We start from the raw sequence: 24,023 nt of genomic DNA on the forward strand, positions 1-24,023 counted from the left end.
CATTGGGTCCTCTAGAACAAGAGCTACAGGCAGTTGTGAGCTGCCATGTGGGTGCAGGGAATAGAACCCATGTCCTCTGGAAGAGCAGCCAGTGTTCTTAACTGCCGAGCCACCTATCCAGCTTATGTAGTTGTCCATTGTGTGTGTGTATGTGTGTGTGGTGTGTGTGTGTGGTATGTGTGTGTGTGTATGTGGTGTGTGTGGTGTGTGTATGTGTGTGGTGTGTGTGGTGTGTGTGTATGTGTGTGTGTATGTGTGTGGTGTGTGTGGTGTGTGTGTATGTGTGTGTGTGTGGTGTGTGTGTGTATGTGTGTGTGGTGTGTGTGTATGTGTGTGTGTGTATGTGTGTGGTGTGTGTGGTGTGTGGTGTGTGTGTGGTGTGTGTGTGTGTGGTGTGTGTGGTGTGTGTGGTGTGTGTGGTGTGTGGTGTGTGTGGTGTGTGGTGTGTGTGGTGTGTGGTGTGTGTGTCACATGTATAGAAGTTAGAAGAGCCATTGGGTCCTCTAGAACAAGAGCTACAGGCAGTTGTGAGCTGCCATGTGGGTGCAGGGAATAGAACCCATGTCCTCTGGAAGAGCAGCCAGTGTTCTTAACTGCCGAGCCACCTATCCAGCTTATGTAGTTGTCCATTGTGTGTGTGTATGTGTGTGTGGGTGTCACATGGAAGTCAGAGGACAGCCTGTAGATGGTCCACTTCTCCCACCATGTGGTTTACAGGGACTGAACTCCCATCGTCAGGTTCGGTGGGTGGCACGTGCCTTTAGCCACCGAGTCATCTCGCTGACACCTGATCTCATACAAGAGCCTCTTCATATTTCATGGCACTTGGGGCACTGGAGAAATGGGTTAGCATTTCTGACTGTAGCCATCCTGGTGTCCTAAAGGGAACAACCCCAGATAATGAGCTGACTATAAAGGGACACAGAAGAGAAGTCCTAACTCAAATTTCAGTGTAGTTGACAGGGTCTAAACCCCCGAAGACATAGCGTTAACTTCTCAGCAGACACCTCCCACAAGGACCTGGCTGTACTTACTAGGGCCAGGGTGTTTGTAGCCTTGAGTTTCGTTGTGGGTACCTGAAGGAAAAATCACCAAGAGGCCTGAGCCAGTCAAGGCAGATGCAGCCTTTATCTAGCACCCTCTGGCTGAGCTGTCCTAGGCAAAGCAGGGGGAGGCAGCCGAAACCTCCAATTTAATTGAGTTTTTAAAGCAAAACCCACTGTGCGGCGTGTATGGGAAGGCAGCTGTGGACATCTGCAGCAGGCAAGCATTTATAGAAGGGGAGAGATAGCAGTTAGCTGGGCAGGCGGTTCCCATAACCTTGAGGTCAGGGACACATTGTATAGGAATTTACTGCTGGTCCAGAGACCAGTTTACTTAGGCATTTATGGCTACGTGACCAGAGACCAGTTTGACTGGGGCAGTTTTAGCACGTAAAGTATTCTTAGGAATACTTTCACGTGGTGGCACAGCCATAGTTCTGTAGCGTGCTTCTCTCCTCCCTGAATCTAAATAACATGCCTTCTAAACCCATGTTACCATTTCATTTACAAAAGGTAATCCCGTATAAAGAAGTTTTATCTCATTATTCTGTGCATGTGTATACATATAAACATGTCCCTGCTGCATGTGCATGCGTGTGCATGCGTGTGCATGTGTGTGCCATGACACACATGTAAAGGTCTGAGATCAACTTCCTGGAATTATTTTTTCCTTCTTCCATATGGCTCCCAGGATCAAACTCAGGTCGTTGGGCTTGGCGGCAAGTGCCCCTGAGCGCTGAGCCATCTCACACACGCTAACTCTTTCAGATGAGAAATGAGTGATCCGGCTTGTATATTTTGATTCTTAATTTTTAAACTTTACTTACATTTTACACTTCAAGTAATCTTCAAGCCTTGCTGTAAATTACGATCCGGTCCGATTTGTAGTATGACTTACAAGCACCAAAATCGTTTATCCAGCCTTCATGAAGGGTCAGGGCTGACTGGATGACTTCTTCAGAGGGCAGGAAGCCATGATGGCTAGACTGTTCCCAGCTTGTGTGTACACAGGGCTGGTGTGAGAGCATGTGTCCTGTTCCCCACTCCCCCCAACCCCTCGTGCATCATTCTGGGATCTCATTTCTTCCTGGAGCCCTTCCTGGTCCAACGGAGGACAAAACAGTAGCTGAAGATGATGAAGACATGGATTCAGCCAGCCCCTGCCCTCTACTTTTCAGGGGAGGCCTGGGGCTCTTGGATAAGAAACCACCATCTTTATTTTCACCCTTTGCAACCGACAGCTAGCATTGCCCTCAGTTAGGACAGGAGACAACTAGACCGGCTTGTTGCCCATACCCCTCATCTGTCACCGAGAGAGATGACAACCAGATGACAACCACTTCTACCTCACGTGAAGTCTTGAAACATCATTTATTTCCCTCAGTTGAAATTAAGTGGCCAGTGGGCCCCCTGCTGGGTTTTGTTTACTTGGCCATATTATCACTGTTATTTTAGGCTCTTTCTGAGACAGGCTGATCTTGCGCTCCTGGCAGCCTTCTCCCCTCAGCTCCTGAGGGCTAGGATTTTGGATATGAGCCTTCACTCTCAGTTCAGATTTTGCTCTTTAAGACCATGCATGCCAACAGGGGTGATGGGATGGCTCAGCAAGTAGAGGCACCCACCACTGAGCCTGACTGCCTGAGTTCAATCCCCAGGACCTACTTGGAGGAAGGAGAGAAACACTCTTGTAAACCGTCCTATGATTTCTACATACATCCTGTGACATGCACCCAATACACACAAATACATATAAATAAGTTTTTAAAAAATACACTGTCAGTAAGATTCATATATTATAACATTTAACGTTATAACATTTGTGTGAGTGTGTGTGTGTGTGTGTGTGTGTGTGTGTGGTGCTGGGGCTCAAACCCAGGGCTGGGTACATGCTAGGCAAGCACCAAAGACCTTAAAATATTTTGCTAACTATGGGCTGGAGCAGTTAAGAGCACATGTTGCTTCCATAGCAAGAGTTCCCAGCACCCACATGCTGGCCCACAATCATCCATGGGTTCCAGGGGATCCCATGCGCCCTCTGACCTCTGCCAGCACCAGCCATACATGTGATGCAAACACACATACACACTTGTATACAAGACACACACAATAAAAAAAAATCTTAATTTTTTTCAGTACTTTAATAACTAGAATCCAGTAAAATTGGTGATCTCTGCCACTGTCCTTTGCTGTCTATTTTTATACCAGTTTTATTGACATGTAATTCACATACCACACACTTGACCTCAGAAAGTGTATAGTTCCATTTTTTAAAAGTATTTCAGTATTTACAGGACTGTCTTAACCATCACCGCAATCTAATTTTAACGTATTTTGCCCCCTTTAAAAGAGACCCCATGAAGGTGTGTTCCTTTACCCACACTGAGCCCCTGCCAGCCACAAATCTCTCTGCCTCTCTAACTTCACCCACTCTGCATATCCTATACGCCGGGGCTATTTGAGAGGTCTTTTGTGATTTTTTTTTTTTTTTGCCTAGTATAGTGTTGTCACAACTTTAGGGTTTGTATATTGTTCTCAGTGCAGTTGAAACAGTATGAGAAAGGGTCCCTAGGCCTGTTCCCACTCCCGAAGTCACCAGAGCTGCCTCTGGCATCCCAGGGCATTTTCCTCTGCACCTTTTCTGCCCTCCTAAGCCAGACAGGGCCTTTGCTTAGGTAGTGACACTGCTGCCAGCAAGGAAAATCTGCAGCTTGCCTAGGGGCTCTCTTGTCTCAGTCCTGAGTTTCCCGACCCTTGTGCTCTGATGGCCTCTAGTAGAAGAAATGTCTTGAGGAGCTCCCAGATAGAGCTCCTGTGGCCGGCACCTAGGAAGAAAAAGCCTCACGAGTGGGCTATGAAACCTCGCCCTGTTCCAGTGTGTGCATGCAATGAAGAGAGATGTAACAGGCCAGACCCAAGGTGCCTTAGCACCTCTAGGGCTCCCCGCACCTTCTCCAGCTACCCGACCCCGCACCCCGCACCCCACACCCTGGAAGCTTCCAGCATTTCCAGAGACCCAGCGTTCCGTGGGAAGGTCTAAATCCTTGCATCTCTGTGATTCTCGGATCCCCAAAACCTATACACATGGTGTCTGTGGGCTGTGCTATTGTCTGCGTTTCCTTTTTCGCGTGGGTGAGAGCCAGATTGGCAAGCACAGTGTGAATGAACGAGCGTGAAAGGAGCCACTTGCTTGCTGATGTCCCTCTGATGTGTTTTCCCCCCCAGCTCCGGAAGAGAAGGAAGTCATTAAAGGACTGTATGGGAAGCCGACGGATGCCTATGGCTGCCTCGGGGAGCTGAGTTTAAAATCCGGTGAGTAACCATGGCTCACCTGTCTGGCCTCCACGCCCACCGTGGGCAGTCCCTGGTGTTAGTCTGGGCAGCCTATCCAGCTACATGGTCTGTGTTAGCCACTTTCGTTTCTGATGATGTTGCTCTGTATTTCCCAGCCCGTTCCTCCATGGGGGAGGAGAGGGTGTGGGCAGTAACTTGTAGTTGCCAGTCTGGGGCAGTGGAGGCCATGACTTCCAGCCCTGGGTGCCGGGAAGTTTACCTGTGTTGTTGCCTTCCAGACCTAAGTTTCTCCAAGATGGTCGGAGCGTCTGCTCTGGTGACGTGTGCAGCTTTGAGGTGTCTGCCACTGTCTTAGGTGTGTTCGGTTGGTAGACTTGGATGGACCATGGCTTAAACCATTGCCTGAGGCAGCATCACTGGGCATCCTAGGTGTATCGGCGAGGAAGGGCAGATCTGGGGATTGGCAGCCAGGAGAGAAAGAAAAGCTGCGACACTCTGTGTAGGAGTGAGAGAGAAGGGAACTGCACCCGAATGGGTCTGACGAAGGAGAGAACACACAGGAAGAAGTGGGCAGCTCTGCTTGCCCCGAGCCACTGGCAGCCACCTCTGCAACAGCTCTGCAGCCATATTGCTTCCTCCCAGTGAGGAGAGCCTGCTTTTGGTCAGTTCCTCCTATCGTAAAAGATCAGGTTGTGGAGTTCAGTGGCCTTTCCAGCTAAGGCCAGGGCACAGGTCACATTCCTGATGGGAAAGGCTGGGAAATTTCCAACTTCAGGCCTTGGGGGCTTTTCCTGAACTGAGCAGGCAAAAGTTCTGTGCATCACAGAGCCTCTGTTTGCACAGGGTTTCAGGGCTGGCCAAACGGCATTGACATGCTTGCCAATACTTTCTGGGCCGTTTCTGTGGTGGCAGTGTGGTTTTTTTTTTCCCCCTACTAGATCCAATGATTACACCCCTCATTTCCAGATCGGAAATGTTTAGGGAAAACGTTTGGTATTCACATGACAGAATGAACTTACTCGATGCCGGTGTTGTGCCAAAAAACTAGACACGGGTTAATATGTTCGGTCGTTAGCACCAGCCGATGCGGTAACCGCTGACTGCCTGTTTACAAGAAAAGGAGAAAGGAAAACAGGCTCAGAGATTTTCCAAACTTACCTAAAGGGGAAGAGGTTAGCTGGGATTCAGAGCAAACAAACCCAGCAGCCTGCTAACGCTTTGCCCTTTAGTGAGGATGTGATCAGATAAGGGTGTGGGCAGGACTTTCCCTTTGTGGAGTCTTTCTGAGGTAATAGACCCGGGGAGCCCTGATCTTCTTCTGTGAGGATGGAGCTTCCTCAGAGTGGTGGTTCCTAGGCACTGTGTGGTGATGTGAGGCTTCCATGTTACTCCGCTCCCCAAGGAGGCAGACTGCATACAGAAGGGAAGGCCTGGATGCTGCCCCACCCCTTTACAGTCCCCTTTTCTCTGCTGTAACACCCTGGCCCTTGGCATGGCTCAAAGTCCAATCTTAAAGGTACAGATGCAGTTATTTTTGAAACAAAAATAGATGTTGCATTTAGCCGTGACAGGGACTTGGACCCCCAGAACTATGGGAGCAGACACGAGTTTGGGTTGTTTGCAAGTGGGACCTGGATCTTACGCGTGTGCCCTGCGGCATCACAGCTGTCTCTGTGTATCTTTTTGTTAGGGGGTTAGTGTCCTACAGCAGGAAGAGTGACAATAGATACCTTGACTATCTCACAGGACAGGGATTTTCCTGAGCTGTGAGCTGAGGTCAGATACTGGGCATTGTCTCTGTGTAGGATGGGGAATAACCCAGAGACAACCCATGTCTGAATATCTGGTTTATCTGTGGGGTCCACAGTAGATCAGGGAGTAGGGTCGCCATAAATTCCGTTCCCTCTGCCAGTCAGGTCTGCCCATCCTCTTTCCTTGGCTGGTACCCACCACTGCCCATCTAAGGAGTGAGTACACATGGCCTCCTGTTGGGCCAAGCCAGACTAGCCAGCCAAGCAGGGTGCCTGATGGTCAGGGGGGCTTGGGTATGGTGAACCCACCAGCATGGGTTTCGATGTCCTCCCAGATCCCAAAGCTGCCTTCAAGAGTCTCCTACAGAGCTGTCTTCACAGCTCTCTGACCCTGGAGAGGAAGTTTGGTTTTGAGTATGTCGGGATTGCCTGGCCTCTCGTCAGCATTGGAAAATGAGTTGGTGTCTGAAAGACGGATGGGTTGGCCATCAAAGCCAAGCCTTTCCAACCCACCCTCTTCGGGTATGTTCAGGAGGTGCTGGCTTTAACCCAATGCTGCTCACCCCTGTGTCTCCTGGGCATGTACCTCTGAGCTATCTTCCTCTGTTTCTCATCCTTGGGTGTTTCGGGTGGCGCCCTGTGGGGTGTGGCTTCTCTTGCTTTCCCCTTGGGCTTTTCAACTCAGAGTTAAAGTTCAGTCCTTTCAGAAGAACGGGCATTTATGGTAGAAATCGAGAAACATTGGGGCTTCATGAAAGCCCAGCCTCCCGCAGAAAGGGGCAGGAGGCCCAGGATTAGCTAAGAGCTGAGTGCTTACACACAATACACAGCATAGAAATTAATGCAGCAGCCAACATACCCCACCCCAGTGGTCCCAGGGGCTCAGTTCCTCCTTGACCTGAACTCTTAAGACCATCCTGTTTCCTTCAAGGGATGATGATTCAATCCCCAGTCTGTAGTGAACTGTGTCTCCTGGAGTTTGCAGTGCACAGCCTGTACGCCAGCCCACCAGCCTCCAGTTTTAAGAGTTCTTCATGAGGGAGTGAACATGATGGCCCTGAAAAGTGTGGGTACTCCTCATAGTCTAAGGAAGCTGGTCATGTGATAAGATGTGCTGTGGGGACAGTGGCCATCCTGATGCTAGGGAGAAGGAACCTGTGTCCTCCCACTCCTTCACTGTATCCTACGAAGCTCTCAGTCTCTGTTCCCTTCTTCAGTCTCTGTTCCCTTCTGTCTTTGCCACAGCTGGAATGTGGGCTTTGAGAAGACCAAAGGCCAGGCTGTTGGCTTCAGTGGCTGTTTCCTCAGTTACTATACAGGCTCACTTCAGAAGGAGATTTGCCTGGAGAGTGGATGTCTGAGTTACTAGCCTTTTGAGATTCAGGGCTTTCCACGTTCTGTAGCAAGTCTTAAAATGGACTGGCCCTTGTCAATGTTTGAATAATTTATTTTAATACTCAGGCCCAGGAGTGTGCTGGCAAATACTTGGCATCCAGCTATGGGAGTAGGGACTCTGCTGCCAGTTTCTTCTGTGTAAATATGCTAGCCAAGGATCATTTCCGGTTCCTCGGTGGTGTTGGATAGCACTGTGCACATGTACTCTCAGGGGCCGAGGGCCCGGCCACAGTGCAGTACTGAATGAATGCACTGCTTCTGTGCTTTGCAAACAGAAAGGAAGGGTTACTGAAGACCATGCCATAGAGGCACACCGCATTTAGAGCCGAGCCTGTTAGCAGGGAAAGATTGGACTCTCTACGAAAGCCCTGGTGTGCTCCACTGTGAGGGCTGGAGAAGGTAAGGGACTTGTCTGAGTCCCCCAACAAGCCACAGGAGGAACATAGAATTCATAGCCCCAGCTAAGATTGAACCTTAACCTTGATATAAGATCCCCACCGGTTTTCAGGCCTCAGAATGCAGCTTCCATTGACCACTTCTAAGACCTCGCTGAACCTTGGTGACTTCACTTTGCTTCTTGGTATTAGAAAACCGATCTTCTTGGAAGCAAAGTCCAGGTTCTGTAGTCAAGGTGAACCTCGGGAGAAGCCTCAGGTGTCCAAGGCAGGTGCATCCCTCTGACCTTGCTTTGACCCACGCTGTGTACCTCGGCGGCCTTGCCAGCCCAGACCAAACTGGGAGATGGGCAGGAGTTTGACCTCCACCAGTTTACTGTTGGGTTCAGTGTTCCTTAAAATCCACAGCACGTGGAACACAGCTAAGGGCCTCTGAGCAGGGCTGGGAGGAGAAAACCAGGGCAGTAGGACCAGTCCAGCTCACTGGTGAGTAGGGCCAGGTGAGGCCTTCTGGGAGAGGCCGTGCCCAGCATGGTCCACAGCTCCAGGTTCTGTGGCCAAAGAGGTGCACAGACTTATGGGCTTCTATGAAGACCACTCCCAGATCTTGACTCTTTCTAGTAGCTGTCCCCTGTAGGAATGTACCCCTGGGTCTCACCCACAGTCATCCTTCTAACATTTGTAAGTTCTTTTTCTCATCCAGAATAGTACCATGCCGTCCCACTCTGGAGGTGGCGAGCTAACTCCAGAGTCAAACAAAGGCGTCCGTCAAAGCACTGCTGTCTGTACTGTTGTTTGATCAGGCCGTGCCAGTGGCTCTGTACAGTTCACGTCTAAGTCAGGGGCTGCCCATGCGTTTGCCTTTCACCAGAGTGAAGAGTGCAGTTGGATGTCATCTGTCGGCGTTAATAGTCATTTTGCTGATAAGTCGCTTAAAATTCCCTTGTAGTACCAATTCAGCATCAGAAGCATTGACTGACATTTCTAAAATTAAACTTTCTATTCCCAACTATTTATCAACACGAATAGTTTTGTACTGCGTTTACATCTACAAAAATGGAGAACAGAGGGACCGGAGAGATAGTTCAATGATTAAGAGCGCATACTTCCCTTCCGGAGGATCCAGGTTTAGTTCCTGGAACCCACACCGGATGGCTCACAACTGGCTGTAATTCTGTCTTCAGGGGATCTGACACCCCTGGTTTCTGTGGATGCGCGCGCGCGAACACACACACACACACACACACTTTATTATAATTAGAATGGTTCTGCCTACTGTCCTTCCATCAGTTAATAATACTTACCATCTTGTTCTGTCTTTACAACACATCTTTACATTTTATGTTAAAGGATTGTTTACCAAAATGTTTTGTTTCCTTTGAACTGTTTATATTGTTTTGCCAGTCCTACGAGTGATTTCAACGATAAATCAGATCCTGGCTAAGACACTCGTTAACTGATCCTATAAGGAGATCAGAGGAGAACTCAGGAGCACACATGTGCCATGATAGGACTAGAGCCTGAGGGGTGAAATGCATCAGAGGGCCCACCTGCTTAGGAAGAGCGCTCAGGAGGCCTTAAGCGTCCACTGGGCACTGGGCATGGAGGATCTGACAGTTTGCCTTTTCAAAATGGTCAGTGCCTAGAACATGATGCAAAATGTAATGCTACCAATCAGCGGGAAGAGTCCCTCTGCCCTACCCAGATAGAAGCCGTGGCTGGGCAAGGAGAAGATTGTGGCCAGGCAAGGAGAGGGAAGCAATTCAATTACTAGTCCTGGGTGGCTTTTGTCTCCTGTGTTGTTCTGCAGGAAGGTGGGAGCAGCTGTAGGTGGCGCCCTCTACTGTTACAGCTTTCATACAGGCCTTTGGCTTCAGGACCCTTCGTTCTACAAGTCTTAAAACTTGTAGGCCTGCAGGAAGTCATCCTGACTCCTTAGCCCTTCACAGCAGCTGCCATTATAGCTTGTGGGAAGGCTTAGGTGTGGTGATCCCTTTGTTCTTGACAACAGCCCATACAACAGCCCATATTCCAGCTCGCAGGCCTTGAGTGTCTGAGATCCTTGGCCTTTAGAAGCTTGTCAGCTCCTGGAGCTCTTCCTGAGACTACAGTTTCTATTCTCAGGCCCTTTAGAGCCTGTCTTTGTTCACAGCCCAACGCCCTTTTAGGCACTGTTTGCCATCTCTGCTATTCCTGTTCTGGCTACTCCTTCTGTCAGGCAGCTGGCTGGCCGTCTTGCGGCTTTTGCGCTTGGCTAGCTGCCCGCTTGGCTGCTGGTTCTTATTGGTCCGTAAGAAAAGCCATTTGATGGGCTAGTGTGGTAGCACCAAGGGCAGGCAGTACAGGTTGGTGTCTCCCAGCCTACTCATGAAGGAAGCCAGATTAACCAGTTTACATAGCCAAGAGCGGGTATTTGGACCAATCAGGCTGCACCTCACATGTAAAGGTTTGCATTTGCACCAATCACAGCACACTTTGCATATAAATGAAAATGAGTGCGTGTATACTGTTCCCTTCGCACCTGTCACAACAATGCCTTGGCAAGGCCACTAGGAAAGGGCTCTTGTCTCTGGCCTTGGTGGAAGTGGTTGCAGTGACATTTAGGATGCTCGTAATAGCAAAATAAGTTTGATATATGGACACTTTGGAACAGTCCTGACTGAGGCTAGCTATGCCACAGAAAACCAGAGCCACAGTTATGATTATTGTAGTTTTTTTCTTTTTTAAGGCATCTGTGAAGTCTTCAAAACAGCTGGTGATGCCACAAGGGTAACCCACCAGCTGTTTGAACCTTTTTGCTCAAAGCAACAAAATAAGAGGCCAACAGCTGCCAATTAGAGTCAGTTTACTCATCCCCCCCACTGCCCTTGCCTTATAGGAAAGTAAATGCCAGGACTCTTACAAGAAAAACTTAATAACTTGTTAGTGTTAATTGTGATTTTGAAAGATTTTTACCAATGCCCAGTGCCTGAGAGAGAACTAGTCTCTATCGTGTCTCAATATTACTTTTAGGCTGTAGGGGGAAACTTGGGTATGCATGTTCAAATAAGCGGAGTATAGTGTTGCCCTAGCAAAGTTCCAGAGACAAGAGCAATATCTCACAAAACATCGTCATTGGTGGCAAGAATCTGTTCTATAGTCCAAGATTAAGGTGCCAAAAGGCCGGGGGCAGGCAGACCTCAGGTTTAAAGGAAATCCCCTGTAGCATGCCCTGGTCATGATTCAGCTCCCCTGGGGACATTCGTGTGAAATGACAATGGTGGCCCTCAGCAGCAGTGTTGTTAGGCCCACTGGCACGGCTACCTGTCAGCAGCCCCCGGGCTTTCCAGCTGTGGAGCAGACTTAGCCAGAACAACACACCCAAATGGTATAGCCAGATGGTGCCTTCAGATCATCCCAGTTCCCCTACTCAGTCACCCCTGACTTCTTAGCCTCCACTTGTCTCCTTTCCCCTCTCTATAAAATGGGCTGACACTAGTGGGTGTAGATACAACTAAGTCATTGTTTGTACAGTGCCTGTGCGTGAAGCATTGTCCCATATTGAAGCATGTATCTGCCATATTGGGTATTTGGCTCCGAGGTACATTCTAACTGGCAGCTCTCACTTACCTGTACTTACTGGAGCCTTGCCTCAGATGGATGGCCTTCCTGTGGTGACATCATTCCCTCTCATTCTCCATAAGCCCTCTCCCCCCTCCTCATTCTCTTCTCCTTCATTGAGCCCCAAGCCCAGACCATGGACCTGTCTTAGCCATGCCAGGGGACTTTGCTGGATACTAAACTTATCAGTTCAGGCAGCCAGATGCCAAGGCTGTGGACTGTGTGCTGCCTTGAGGATGTCCACCCCACTGAAACTCACCTGTTCTCATGGGAGGAGCTCAGCCCTAACTGCCTCATCGGCCCACCACAACTCTCTGGTTCTTGTGTTGTCTTGAAGTGGCTTCCTGGGGATGCATGTGCCAAGTCAATATCTGGCCCTGTGGGCATCCTTCCTCCCTGCAGTGCATCAGCCATCATGTGTGAGCCGTGACCTACTTACTCAGCAACTGTTCTTTAATAAAAGCCAGTCGCCCATCCCTGCAGCTGCAATCTTCCCGTGAAGTGTGAGAAAGGCAGCCTGCTGGAGCTGGTAGATGGTGGGATTGGATGCCTCTGTGATCTCTTACAAAAGTGTGAGGGACAGAAGGATGGCAGGAAGCATCACTTCAGCCAGAGGCTGTTGGCCATCTGGAATAAACCTTGCTGGGACATCTCCCTTAGACCTCCACAGGGTGGGGGGAGATCCTGATAGATCCAGTCCCATCACCTACTGGGACCATCTCTTGGACCCCATCTTTGGAAGGGACACACAGCATTGCCACCACCCCTTGGTGTGGGTAGTACCTTTAAGAAGTAGGGTACAAGGAACAGAAAGAGAGCAGCCAGCGACAGTGTGGAGGGTCTTGGCGAAGGGTGTGTTGGACTTCTATGCTGGAATCTGTTTAGGAAGCGTTCACACACATGTGTGCTGCTGGGGAGGTGGTAGCATACACTAAGTTCTGCCCCCAAGGAGCCCCAGCTGCGGAGGGACATGGCTGCAAGGAAAGCTGCTGGCTTTCCGGGCCCAGAGCTACTGAGAAGCTTTAAATGCTGCATCTTGGAAGAGCAGAGACAACTTCCTGAAGGAGGTGCTGCCCGTGGACCTGAGGAGGGGCAGGAATTTACCCAGTGAGGGAAAGAGAACTCACAGTATCCCAGGAGATAGAAGGCTGGGACCCAGAGCTCTTCCTTCTGCCCTGCCAGGGAAGAGTCGAGGTTAGAAGGAGTCCTTTGTTGGGCAGATGGCAGTGGGACCTTTATACAAGTGGGAGGACGTCTCCCATAAGGCTAAAGTGAGTGTAAGACCATGTGGGGCATTGAGGAGCAGCAGAACACAGCCCTGGAGAGCAGCTGCCGGGGAACAATCCACCTATGGGGCAGGGATACATAAGGGGCTTTCATTTCTTTTCTGGGGCTCAGTGGGAGCCAGAGAGGGATCTGAGCAGGGGATGCCTGCTATCAGCTGCGTTTGAGAAGCCTGTGCCTGCTGTAGCTGTGAGGGAGCCCAGGCAGTGACCGAGGGGGAGGGGCGGGAATCCAGGAGGATGGATTAGAGGGTGTCAGGCACAGATTTGGAAGAGGGTTGTGGTTAGGAAGGGAGGATGGTTGAAAGGCTTGTGCTAACCATCTAGAAGGTAGGTGAGTGGGACCCATAGCCTCTCCTTTCATCCTGTCAGGGTGGAGCTGAGACTGAGGTGAGCTAGGAAAGGAGAGAGAGAGCTGGGGTGGGAAAGCCTTCACAGCAGAATCGCCTTAGGATTCTTCCTCTTAGGCTGAGGAAGATGATGTGGCACCAATGCTTCCACTTGGGGTACAGGCTAGGCAGCTGGGCAGACCACCCTAGACCTAGGAGACAGGACTTAGAAAGGGCCTCCAGTTAGGGTCGGGGAAACTCTGGGATGCAGTCTGTTTAGTGCCCATAATTCTTCATCTTTTCTGTCTGATGTCCCTTTCAGGTGGCGTCCCCTTGAGCTTTCTGGTGTTGGTGACAGGCTGCACGTCAGTGGGCAGAATTCCAGATGCAGAGATCTACAAAATCACTGGCACTGAGTTTTACCCCCTGCAGGAAGAGGCCAAGGAAGAGGACCGCCTGCCAGCCTTGAAGAAAATCCTGAGTTCAGGGGTGTTCTATTTCGCATGGCCCAATGATGGCGCCTGCTTCGATCTGACCATCAGGGCTCAGAAACAGGGTGATGACTGCTCTGAATGGGGGACCTCCTTCTTCTGGTAAGGGACTGGGGTCCCAGAGGGCAGCTTCTGGGCACCACCTGAGCCGTCGCCTTCCATCTGGCCCAGGGTTCTGGGTGAGCTGTGGCATGGCATGGAGAGTCACATTTGCATTCTGTACAGTGAGCAAAGACAGCTAACCCAGCACCCTACCCTGTGGGCTTAGCTCCAGGAATATATTCATGCGGTCCCAGGCAGGTCTAGAAAAGAACCTGTTCCCTGAGTAGAGCATTGGGGCTTCTTCACCTGCTCAGGCCTCTCCAGTGACGCTCTCCTCAGACTCACTGGGCACGAAAGAGAAACAGTCAGGCTCAACGTGATGGGAATTCTGCTGCTGGCACCCCGGCAGATCTTGGCTTTTAAGGCTTTGGTCCAAGCAGTACCCTGTGGGGCCACACCAGTTTCCCAGCCAGACACAGATACAGAGGCTGGTTTCTGCCTTTTCCTTGATACCTGCCTAGCTGCAATTGCCTGCAGGAACCAGTAAAGGTTCCCATGGTAGGGTAAGGATTCTTTCTGAAGAGCTTCAGCTCCCCATTCTAAATTCCTCCCTTCTGTTGATAACAACCCCATTACATTCCCACATTTGCCCCTGGCCCCCTGCCTTGACACTCACCTGGGTCCTCCTCAGTTTATGTGTTTAGGTTTTGGACACTGACATCCTTATCACGGTGCGTGCTCTAGTATAGCAGGTGGGCACGGGGTCTGAGACGCCTACATTTCTAACCAGCCACTCAGCTGGGCTGCAGACCAACAGTTGACAATGCCAGGTACTTGCTGGACTTTGTGCTAGATCTGATTATTCTCTGAGGACTAGCGTGCGTCTTAGCTTTGTCACACATACTCCTAAAGTTGTGGCCCAAGGCTCGAGAGGTCTTTGGCAGAGGTTCAGAAGCAGCTTTAGAGCAGGGTGTCTGTGGTCACAAAAGAGGATGTGGCATTCCCTGGAAGCGGGTAAGTCCTGCTATGCCAACTCTCTTATAACTGCTCTCTTGTTGGCTGCAGAAGATATGAGGTAACCCATGGTCAGGAAGGTAGTAAGGAGGTGGAGCTGAGAGGGCTTGCAGGGGGCGGTGGGGGTGGGGGGGAGGCCCCATTGTATCCCTTTTGAAGTAGATGCTAGACTAGATTTGAATTTGGGAAGAGGAAGCATCTGTGGAATGCACCAGACAGGCAGGTCCCCACCCAAGGGTCCCTGTTGAGACTTATGAAACCGACCACATTTGAGTCAGCAGGCAGCGCCATCACAGCCAGATCACCTAACCCATTGTGCTGTGCTGAGGAGTGGAAGCCATGGTAGGAGGCAGGGGGAGTCCACATAGGATGCAGCTGGTGAGGATGAGAAAGAGGACAGTGTCAGGGTCATCCTTCCTCAGTGGTTGTCACTTCCTCATGCTCCGGGAGCCTGGCAGGAAGCACAAAGCTGTTGTTCCTTAGAGATTTGGATCTCTTCTTCCTGGATCTGAACTGCTCTCCCCAGAGTCCCTTAGGTAAATGGATCAGAGCTGTCGGGTTGACAGGGGCTCCTCCCCATCCCCCCAGTGACGTAGTGGCATGACCAGCAGACCATTTAATGTATGTTACTAAAGGAGTTAATTGTCTGAAGTACAGAGAGCAGCGCTGAAACAACCTGTCTTGTGAGGTCTTCCTTCCTAGCACTGCACCTGTTAGAACCCAGTGGGTGGGCAGGGCTCCCAGGGCTGGGTGGGGATGGTGGGGCGCAGTGGGTGTCTGTGGTCACATTCCCAGAAGCTCGCCCGAGGGCAAGCAAGGGCTTTGAGAAGCCTAGATGCTCCCCTTGCATACATCCCCAGGGATCTGAGCTCAAGGGCAGGAATCAGCTTCTTTTTAAAACAAATAGGCCATAGTGACCTAGATTCTCGTTCTCGTAAGAGAAAACTCCCTGGTGACCAGCTGCAGACTGGCCCTGTTGGAGCCTCCTAGGTATGGGGGGAGGCTGGTTGGTGGGAGATGGAGGGATAATGTGGCCCCGTGTTACTGTAGGGCTTTCATCTAGGAGCACTGAGGCTGGAGCATGGCAGTGATAGAGAACTCACCTAGCACGAAGAAAGCCCAGAGTCTTCTCCCTAGCCCTACAGTCCATGAATGAATAAATAAAGCTCTTAGACTCCAGCTTTAACGGCACACTGCATTTGCCAGCCCCATGGTCTTGGGCAAGCAGTCTTGTGTCTCAGTTTTGTAAATGGGATTTCTGATAATAATGACCCCTTCACATGGGGTCGCTGCAGGGATTGGTTAGACCAGCCTACACCAGTGCTTTAGGAATGATGGTGCTTGGTGTACTTTTGCATGTGTCCTGTCTTAACCATCATTCTCATTGCTGACTCCAGAGGCCAGAATAATCCGCAGGGTGTGGAGAAGAAATGACCACTGAGCTTTTATCAATTCTATTTTCATCTAATCCCTTTTAACTTAATTTGGATGTTTTTATAATGCTTTCTTTATACTCACTTCACTGTGTGCACAAATATCTGTAGTTACATAAGCATAAGCCTATTTAATACAATTTTTATGTAATTTATCCTTGCCCATTATTATTGCTTTATGGAAACATGAGTAGGTTTGTTTGTTTATCTTATGTTTTGTTGAGACGGGGTTTCTTGGTTTAGCTCTGGTTGTCCTGAAATTTACTCTGCCAATCTCTAACTCAGAGATCTACCTGCTTCTACCTCCCGCATGCTGGGATTAAAGGTATATGCTACCACCTCCAAGCTAAAGCATGAATATTTTTTTAAAGATCTATTTTCAATTATGTGTGTGCCTGTGTGTGGGTATATACCCATGTGGCCAACTACCCACAGAGGTCAGAAGAGGAGGGAGTTGGGTGTCCTGGAGCTGGAATTACAGGTAGTTGTGAGTTTTCTCACATATGCCAAAGCAGCACAAGCCCTTAACTACTGAGCAGGTTCTCCAGATCCAATGGTAAATCTGTAATTCTAATAAAAAAATATATGGCAGACACGGGTCTAAATAAGGCTTCCTTTCCAGCTTTGTTCTCTTTCGTCCTTGCTGTCAGCTGGTAGTAGTGTAAGGAAAGGACTTCTGGCCCCTTCCTCCTGTACGCATCATACTGGCCCCCACTGGAAGAGCAGTCAGTGTTTGCCTCTGTTGAGTGGTAATTCTTCCTAGGAAACGTGACAAAACATCTCTTAGAAACTTACAACAACCAGAAATTATGGCACCACCAAAGTACAACTTGATGAGCCACTGAGTTTTTCGGGTTGTTTACAGAAGTATGAGTTAGAGTTTACTTAGAGAAGCATGAACAACTCAAAGGCAGCTGCAAGGCAGCTGCATTACAGGGCATCTGCTCCAGCGTGGGTGAGAACTTAGGGATGCTAGAACCTTGCAGGCAGGTCACAGGTTAGAATTTCTTTTCTTTCTTTCTTTCTTTTTTTTTTTTTTTTTTCGGAGCTGGGGACCAAACCCAGGGCCTTGCACTTGCCTCGGAGCTACCACTGAGCTAAATCCCCAACCCCTAGAATTTCTTTTCTTTAGCAGTCCTTGCTAGTTATATAACCTTAAGATGGGAGGGGGTTTGTGATCTGTTAAGTTTCAGGGACTTCCTGAGATTTGTGAATTCTTTACTCCTGGAATCTTAAGGAGCTTCTGTTAAGAACTTTTTCTGAGTTTTAAAGAGCCTCCCTTCAGAACTTTCTGAGTCTTTATGAGTTTCCCTCCAGGACAGAAGATTTCCATTGGGATGGAATTGCATGCTAACAGCCTAGTGGAACACTGGGCCTATGGGAAGTTCCTTAGTACTTGGCTCTGGGTACAGTATTTGTAGATCCTAGTAAGGTGACCCAAAGGTGGGGCTGTTTTACAGGAACCAGCTATTGCATGTGCCTCTGCGGCAGCACCAGGTGAACTGTCATGACTGGTTGCTGAAAGTCATCTGTGGGGTGGTGACCATCCGCACGGTTTATGCCTCCCACAAGCAGGCCAAGGCCTGTCTCATCTCTCGCATCAGCTGTGAACGCGCAGGTGCTCGCTTCCTCACCCGGGGTGTGAACGACGATGGCCACGTGTCCAACTTTGTGGAGACAGAGCAGGTCAGTACCCAGGCCCACCCATGGTACACAGTGACTCAGAGTATCAACATATCTTACAAATGCATGCTTTCTACCATGGGTAGAAGAGGCTCTGATGTGTGTGAGCAGGGTTTTGACTGTGGCTTCTTCCTGTATGTGGGAAAGTGGAGGACAATTTGGAACTTCCCTCTGGCTTGTATGGTCTGTCTTTTTGTTCCACAGCTCATTCTGAAAAGACAGTGCTTGCTTAAGTTATGTGTATTTGTGTTCCTGGATGAATTTGAAAGCCTGAGGGACTCTAACTGAATGTAGAGCTCACTAGTTTGACAAGAATGACTATCCACTGACCCTAGAGATACTCTCACCTCTCTACAGGATTACCAGCACTTGCCACTGGATCTGGCTTTTACATAGGAGCCCAGGATTGAACTTAGGTCCGCAGGCTTAGGTGGAAAGCCCTTTACCAACTGAGCCATCTCCCTAGCCCTTCTAATGTACCTTAAGCGAAAGGACTCAAGAAAGGACACCACAGATATAAAGAATACCAAGTACCACCTGCTCCAGGAGCAGCCGACAAACCAATAGGGATTGAAAATCTTTGGGCTGGGGTTAGGGATTTAGCTCAGTGGTAGACCGCTTGCCTAGCAAGCGCAAGGCCCTGGGTTTGGTCCCCAGGTCCGAAAAATAGAAAAAAAAAAAAAAAAGAAAAGAAAATCTTTGGGCTGGAGGGATGGCTCAGTGGTTAAGAGCACTGACTGCTCTTCCAGAGGTCCTGAGTTCAACCACATGATAGACTTTTCACAGTCTTCTGTATTGGGATCTAATGCCCTCTTTCTGTGTGTCTAAAGAGAGCAATAGTGTACTCATATACATAAAAAAAGAAAAGAAAAGAAAATCTTTTTAGGACAAATAAAGAATTCAGTAGAATAATGGGAGAATCGCATCAGCTAAAGCTTCATTCTGGAAGCGTGTTAGTGCCTGGGAATGTGATCATATGTGACAGTAGTTGCTGTCAGCTCCTACAGACAAGAGCCATGTGTAATACCGCCTTAGTTTCTTTCCCAGCTTCTGTTGTCATTCTGGATGTTAAAGTACTAACCTCCTGAAAGATGCTGTCTCGCCCCTGTTGGGTTTTGCTCTGACTTGCTCCCTGAAGGGTTGTGCCAGCGTGCAGAAAAGCAAGTGGGATCAGCTGTAAGGAAGGAAAGCTCCAGGGAGACCCAGGTCTGAGTCCCCTCTGGGCTGCAGGTGCCCTGTGTGTTCCCGCAGGTGTGGCTGTGAGAGGTGCCTTTCCAGGGCACCGGTTGAATTCAGCACAAGTTTGTACCTTTCCCTCCAGCACACTTGGACCTCTGCATGCTTATTTAATGATGGCTCAAACCCGTGTGGGGGGTCAAGTTTGCAGGAATGCTGTCACCTCCGGAGGTACAAAGATGGAGGCCTCCCCTCATGGGAGTCAGATAGAAGTTGGAACAGGAACCCTCAAAAGATCCTATGGGTAAAATTACTATCTTGGGGGAGGGTTGCTTGCCCGTTTGAATGTTGACAAGACTATTAAGTAACTATTGGTTGAAAAAGAAAAGAGTACTAAGTCCCACTGTGAATGCCATTTTCATTTTTCTTATTCACGTCTGAACAGTGACAAAGATTTCCAAGACTGTGTTCACCTTTTTTGCCTCAACACCTTTATCTGGTGTCACTGCCCTTCACCCTCAAGTCATTCTGGTCTGGAACAGAGTTCTGGTGTTTTTGTTTTGCCGGTCATGAGCAGCAACAGACACCCCAGGTGGGAAGCGGTGTTCATATTGCACAGCACACACGAAGCCTGAGCTCGGTACCAGAACCAGATTCCAGAGACCATCTCAGGGTCATGCAGGAATCTGGAGCCCAGTCTGAGGGAAGAGGACCATTTAGTTGGTCCTGGGGGTGGTAGTCCTCAAATGTTTAGTTCTCAGTCAGGTTAGAAACGCTATGGTCCTTTGCTGTGCCTTACAAAATAGGTCTTTGGGATAACAACTGCCCGGTCCTATAAGACGGACCATCTGAGCGGGTATTGTGTGTCTCCTGGGACCGCTGTAATAAGGCATCACACACTGAGTGGTTCAAACAACAGGCGTTTGTTCTCCCAGAGCTGGAGCCTGGCCGGCTAAGATCAAGGTCAAAGGCCTGTCCATAGTCTATTGAAAATCCCTCTGGAAGGGTCTGTCCTTGCTTCTCCCAGCTTCTGTAGTTCCTGTGTGACTCACAGGGGCATCATCCAGTCTTGGTCATACTGGATCAAAGGGCTCACTCAGCTTCCTCCAGGGTGGTCTCGATTATCCAATTATAAGAACAGAGGTCCTCTATCCAAACAAGGTCACAACTGGAAGTGCAGGAGGGTAGACTTTAGCATACTGTTTCTGGAAGAGACACAGATGAACCCATAACATTAGGGTGTAAGTATATAAACCTGTCATAAAGGGCGTGCTTTGAATGCAGGGAGACGCCCCTGTGATATCTGTTTTTCTCACTAACACTGGCCAACATTTCCTCAGGCTGGGACTTTTGCTCTGGTTACATCATGCAGTGTACCTGACGACCCATATGTCCTGTTTTCTCATGTTAACTTGTTACTGCTCAAGATCAAGAACCCTACCCCGAATTTCCCAAATCTCCACATTGGGGCAGCCCAGCCAACGAGGCCTTAGAGCTAAGTAAGAACAGCCTACCCACACTCTCAGGGATGTACAGCCAGCCTCAGTCTGTTTCCTGTTGCTGTCGCACAGTACCACATCTTGGGTATGTTATAAAGAAAAGGGATTTATTTTTGGCTCATAATTCTGGTCTAAAGTCAAGGGCCCACATCTGGTGCTGGCCTTGCTGACCGAGTCCTGAGATGCAGAGGATTATATGGTGAGTGCCAAGCAGCACATAGGAAGCTTAGCCAAATGGCTTCTATTTGAAAGCTCATTTCTAAAATAAACCAATAACCCATTAATTTGATGAAGGCTAATCACCACCTGATGGTTGGATTAAACTTCAACGTGCTTTTAAGAGGGACAAGCTATAGAGGCTTGCTGCTTTCTAATTGCTTGGGGTTGGAAGAAGGATTTCTTGGCCCCCATAAGCTTTTGTGGTCTTCCCAGTTTGTATTTTTTTTAAATTCCCTTTTTCTCCTCTGGGTCACATGGGTGTTTCTATAAACTTGTCACTGACCTTGCTCCCTGAAACAGGCAGACACTCCCATCTGCTGTCCTCCAGAATAACAGGTAGCTGAGAGGGCGTAACAACCCCATAAGACTGTTTTCCGCAGACGCATAACTGGGCGTGAGGGCTGTGTAAACCTAGAGGGTGAACATGGGTGGACACGTACCTTTGAAGCTGCTGCTAACAGGCCCTTTGAGAAGTAGGGACCCAGGCTGGCTCAGCCTGCCAGAGCTCCAGGGCAGTCTAACCACCGGAAACTGGGAGATGAGCTCTGGATGGTCCCAGAGCAGGGCGGACCATGGCAACAGAAGCAAGCTATTGGGCTTGTTAGCAGAGTCTGTTGTGGACCTCTAATTTTCAAGAGCATAGTTTTGCCATGCCCAAGTGGGGTTCCAGCCTGCAGTAGCATAGGATACTTTCTGCCTCTGGCATGCAGGTATTGTACTATGTTGTGTGTGTGTATATACATACATGTGTGCATGTGTACATATACATATGTTTTGTGTTCATGCATCTGCAGCATATGTGCATATATATATATGTTATATATGTTGTATGTTTAAGTCCATACAACATGTACTTGTCTGATGTTTGTACACTTATGTATCGCATGTGCATTGGGTATTCGTTATGTATGTTGTACACTTGAGTGTGTATTTGCATTTATACGGTGTGCACACACATGTTGATGCATGTACACAGTGTGTCTGTGTGGTAGATGCCTCTTGAGCTTCTTAGGAGGATGCCTGGAGTCCTTTTTCAGTTCTGCTATGAGTCATCCACCGTGGGCTCTCTCTGCTGCAGTGACTCAGATCTGTAGAAAAGTAAACCTCACAGTTCCTCAGCCTGTCAGCAAAAGGCTGCATGATAAACATTTGACTCCCGACAGCTAGGCCACCACCTAACCATGGGAGGTTAGATTGATTCTGTGTGTCCTCCTGAGGGTGCCAGTGTTGGTAAACGCTGCATTTGGAAGCAGAAGCATCCTGTGCCATCTCTTCCTTTTTCTAGTCCTGATTCATTCTTAACCCTCCATGACAAAACCTGCTTGGGGTGATGCTCCTGGCTGTTCAGTACCAGGCCCGCTGTGGTGTTGGCACTGGGATCCCTGCATGCTTTTCAGGGCTTTAGCTCTTCCTAGCATCCCTCCCTATCTTGTCTGGTCTTGCCTTCCCCTGACCCCAGTTCCTGCAGCTACCCCTACCTGCCCCAATGTCCATCCCTGCCCAGCCTTCCTGAATGATGTGTTCCAAGTGAGCACTCCAGGCCGGGAGAATGTACCTAACATCACTCTCTGGGTGCCAGGTGACTTTTAATTCCCCTGGAGAGGGAATCAGGATGAAAGTAGCTCGCTTAAGCACCCAGGCCACACTGCTGGGCTCATGGGCCTCTCCCAGGGCCCTGCTCTCTCCTGTATCCTTCTCCGTCCTCTCCAGGAGCAGTGTGAAAATGGCACCTGAGAAGCAGCCCCACGAGTGTTCAGGCCACGTTCATCCAGCATCCAGTACCGTGGTCCTCCACTGTGTTGGTTGCTGGGTTACACCTGGGTGATGGGGTAGGAGACTCATAGATGGTTTTTCTGGGGAGAAAGAAAGGACTCTTGCCCATGGAGAAGGGGTCCCAGGCAAAACCTCCTGCACTGAGCTCAGAAGGATCCAGGCTGAGGCAGAAAGTAGTGTCTGAAGCCCAAGGTCTTCAGAGAAAAGCACAAGAATCCTTAGCCTGGGTCAGATGCTGGCATTGGCACATTCGCTAACTCTGTCTGTCAGGGACACTGTCCATCTTGTGTCTTTGATCTCAGGAGGACAGGCCTTCTTGCAGTAGAGCAAATAGAATACTGGAGAGAGCACATTTGCTGGTAGCCAATACCTGGAGACAGGCAGCATGTTCCCGCCCTAGTGTATTTTCCTCTGGAGACTAAAGCTAGAATTACAGTTTACAACATAGATACCAGGCTCATGGCGTTCCTGTGGTCCGGAGCACCTCTGATCTCATTGTCCATCCCCCTCCCCCTGGAGAATTACTAATGCATGTGCGATCTGAGCATGATCTAGCCCGTGTGGAAAACCACCCTGTAAGAGAGCAGACCGGTGAGCAATGGAAAGGACTCTCAATGGCGCCTGTGGTGGCTCTGCCAGGTCAGGGTAGAGTTGCACAGATAAAGGCCACCATCTGATAACCACTACAGCCATCCCTGTGCCTGCTTAGGACTATATTTTCATGTCCTTTAAACTCCCATCATTGGAGGCAGCTAGGCTACTAGAAAACTGATCATCGAGGCTATTATAATCTGCATTATTTTAATTTAAGCATCATTTATTTTTACAAGGGGTCTGTACATTGTAAAAAGCAAGTGTGTATATATTAGTCTGTGGTATGCTTGATAACACAGTAGCACAGGGCCAGGACTACAGACAGACAAGTTCAAGTCCAGCCTTGACTTGAGCTGTCTCATTCAACAGTGGCGGGTGCAGTGGGGACTTTTAGGAGAGCTGATTAATTTGTTTCAGTTCTTTACCAAAAGCTCCTCAGGTATGGGGCAGGCAAAGATAGAGTCCCCTGCAGAGGTCTAGGGCTAAACCACCACCACATTTGCTTCTGGTTCTAAAGTGGGAAATGGGGAACAGGCTTTTCAGGGACGTAGATAACATTATGCTGTAGGAGTGAGGATTCTGGCACACACCATATCTGCGTGCAGACCCCTCCTCAGAAATCCGGGCAATAGCCAGCATGCCTGGCTATCTGGCCAACAATGAGGAAGCAGTACCAGCCTGGCTAGGTGAGAGAGCAGAGGGCACCGAAGTCCACCGGCTACCCTCCAGGCTGGTGTCAGGTCACAGGCACGGGATCCCGTTACAGCCAGGATGTTCAGTTTCATTGACGAGTCCATTTCTCTTTCTGTTTCCCCGTGCTGCAGGCGATTTACATGGATGATGGAGTGTCGTCCTTTGTCCAGATCCGAGGCTCCGTTCCGCTGTTCTGGGAGCAGCCAGGGCTCCAGGTAGGTAATTTACACAGAAGGCTTTCCACTGCATCGGTGCACCTCTGGTCTCTTTCTGTAGCTGAGGTTTCTTTCTTTAAACATGTTTCTTACATGGTGTTGTT

The 24,023-nt window shown here is 49.3% G+C and overlaps 1 protein-coding gene and 1 long non-coding RNA gene across 13 annotated transcripts in view; one reads left to right on the forward strand and one right to left on the reverse strand.

Annotated features, from left to right (window-relative positions):
• The window catches only part of Synj2 (synaptojanin 2), a 103,412-nt gene that overhangs the window by 29,631 nt on the left and 49,758 nt on the right, over positions 1 to 24,023 (forward strand). For all 12 annotated transcript variants that reach the window (XM_063275683.1, XM_039092679.2, XM_063275688.1 and 9 more), the window contains 4 exon segments: positions 4,266 to 4,352; positions 13,410 to 13,680; positions 17,528 to 17,753; positions 23,836 to 23,919. In XM_063275683.1, the coding sequence (XP_063131753.1) occupies positions 4,266 to 4,352; positions 13,410 to 13,680; positions 17,528 to 17,753; positions 23,836 to 23,919 (668 nt within the window).
• On the reverse strand, positions 3,051 to 5,950 carry LOC134482645 (uncharacterized). Its single transcript, XR_010059017.1, has 3 exons — positions 5,354 to 5,950; positions 4,594 to 4,787; positions 3,051 to 3,865 (listed from the first exon to the last, which is right to left on the reverse strand). It is a non-coding gene; the product is annotated as an uncharacterized LOC134482645 (long non-coding RNA).

The sequence above is a fragment of the Rattus norvegicus genome, chromosome 1 (assembly GCF_036323735.1).
Source record: "Rattus norvegicus strain BN/NHsdMcwi chromosome 1, GRCr8, whole genome shotgun sequence".
Classification (NCBI taxonomy): Eukaryota; Metazoa; Chordata; class Mammalia; order Rodentia; family Muridae; genus Rattus; species Rattus norvegicus.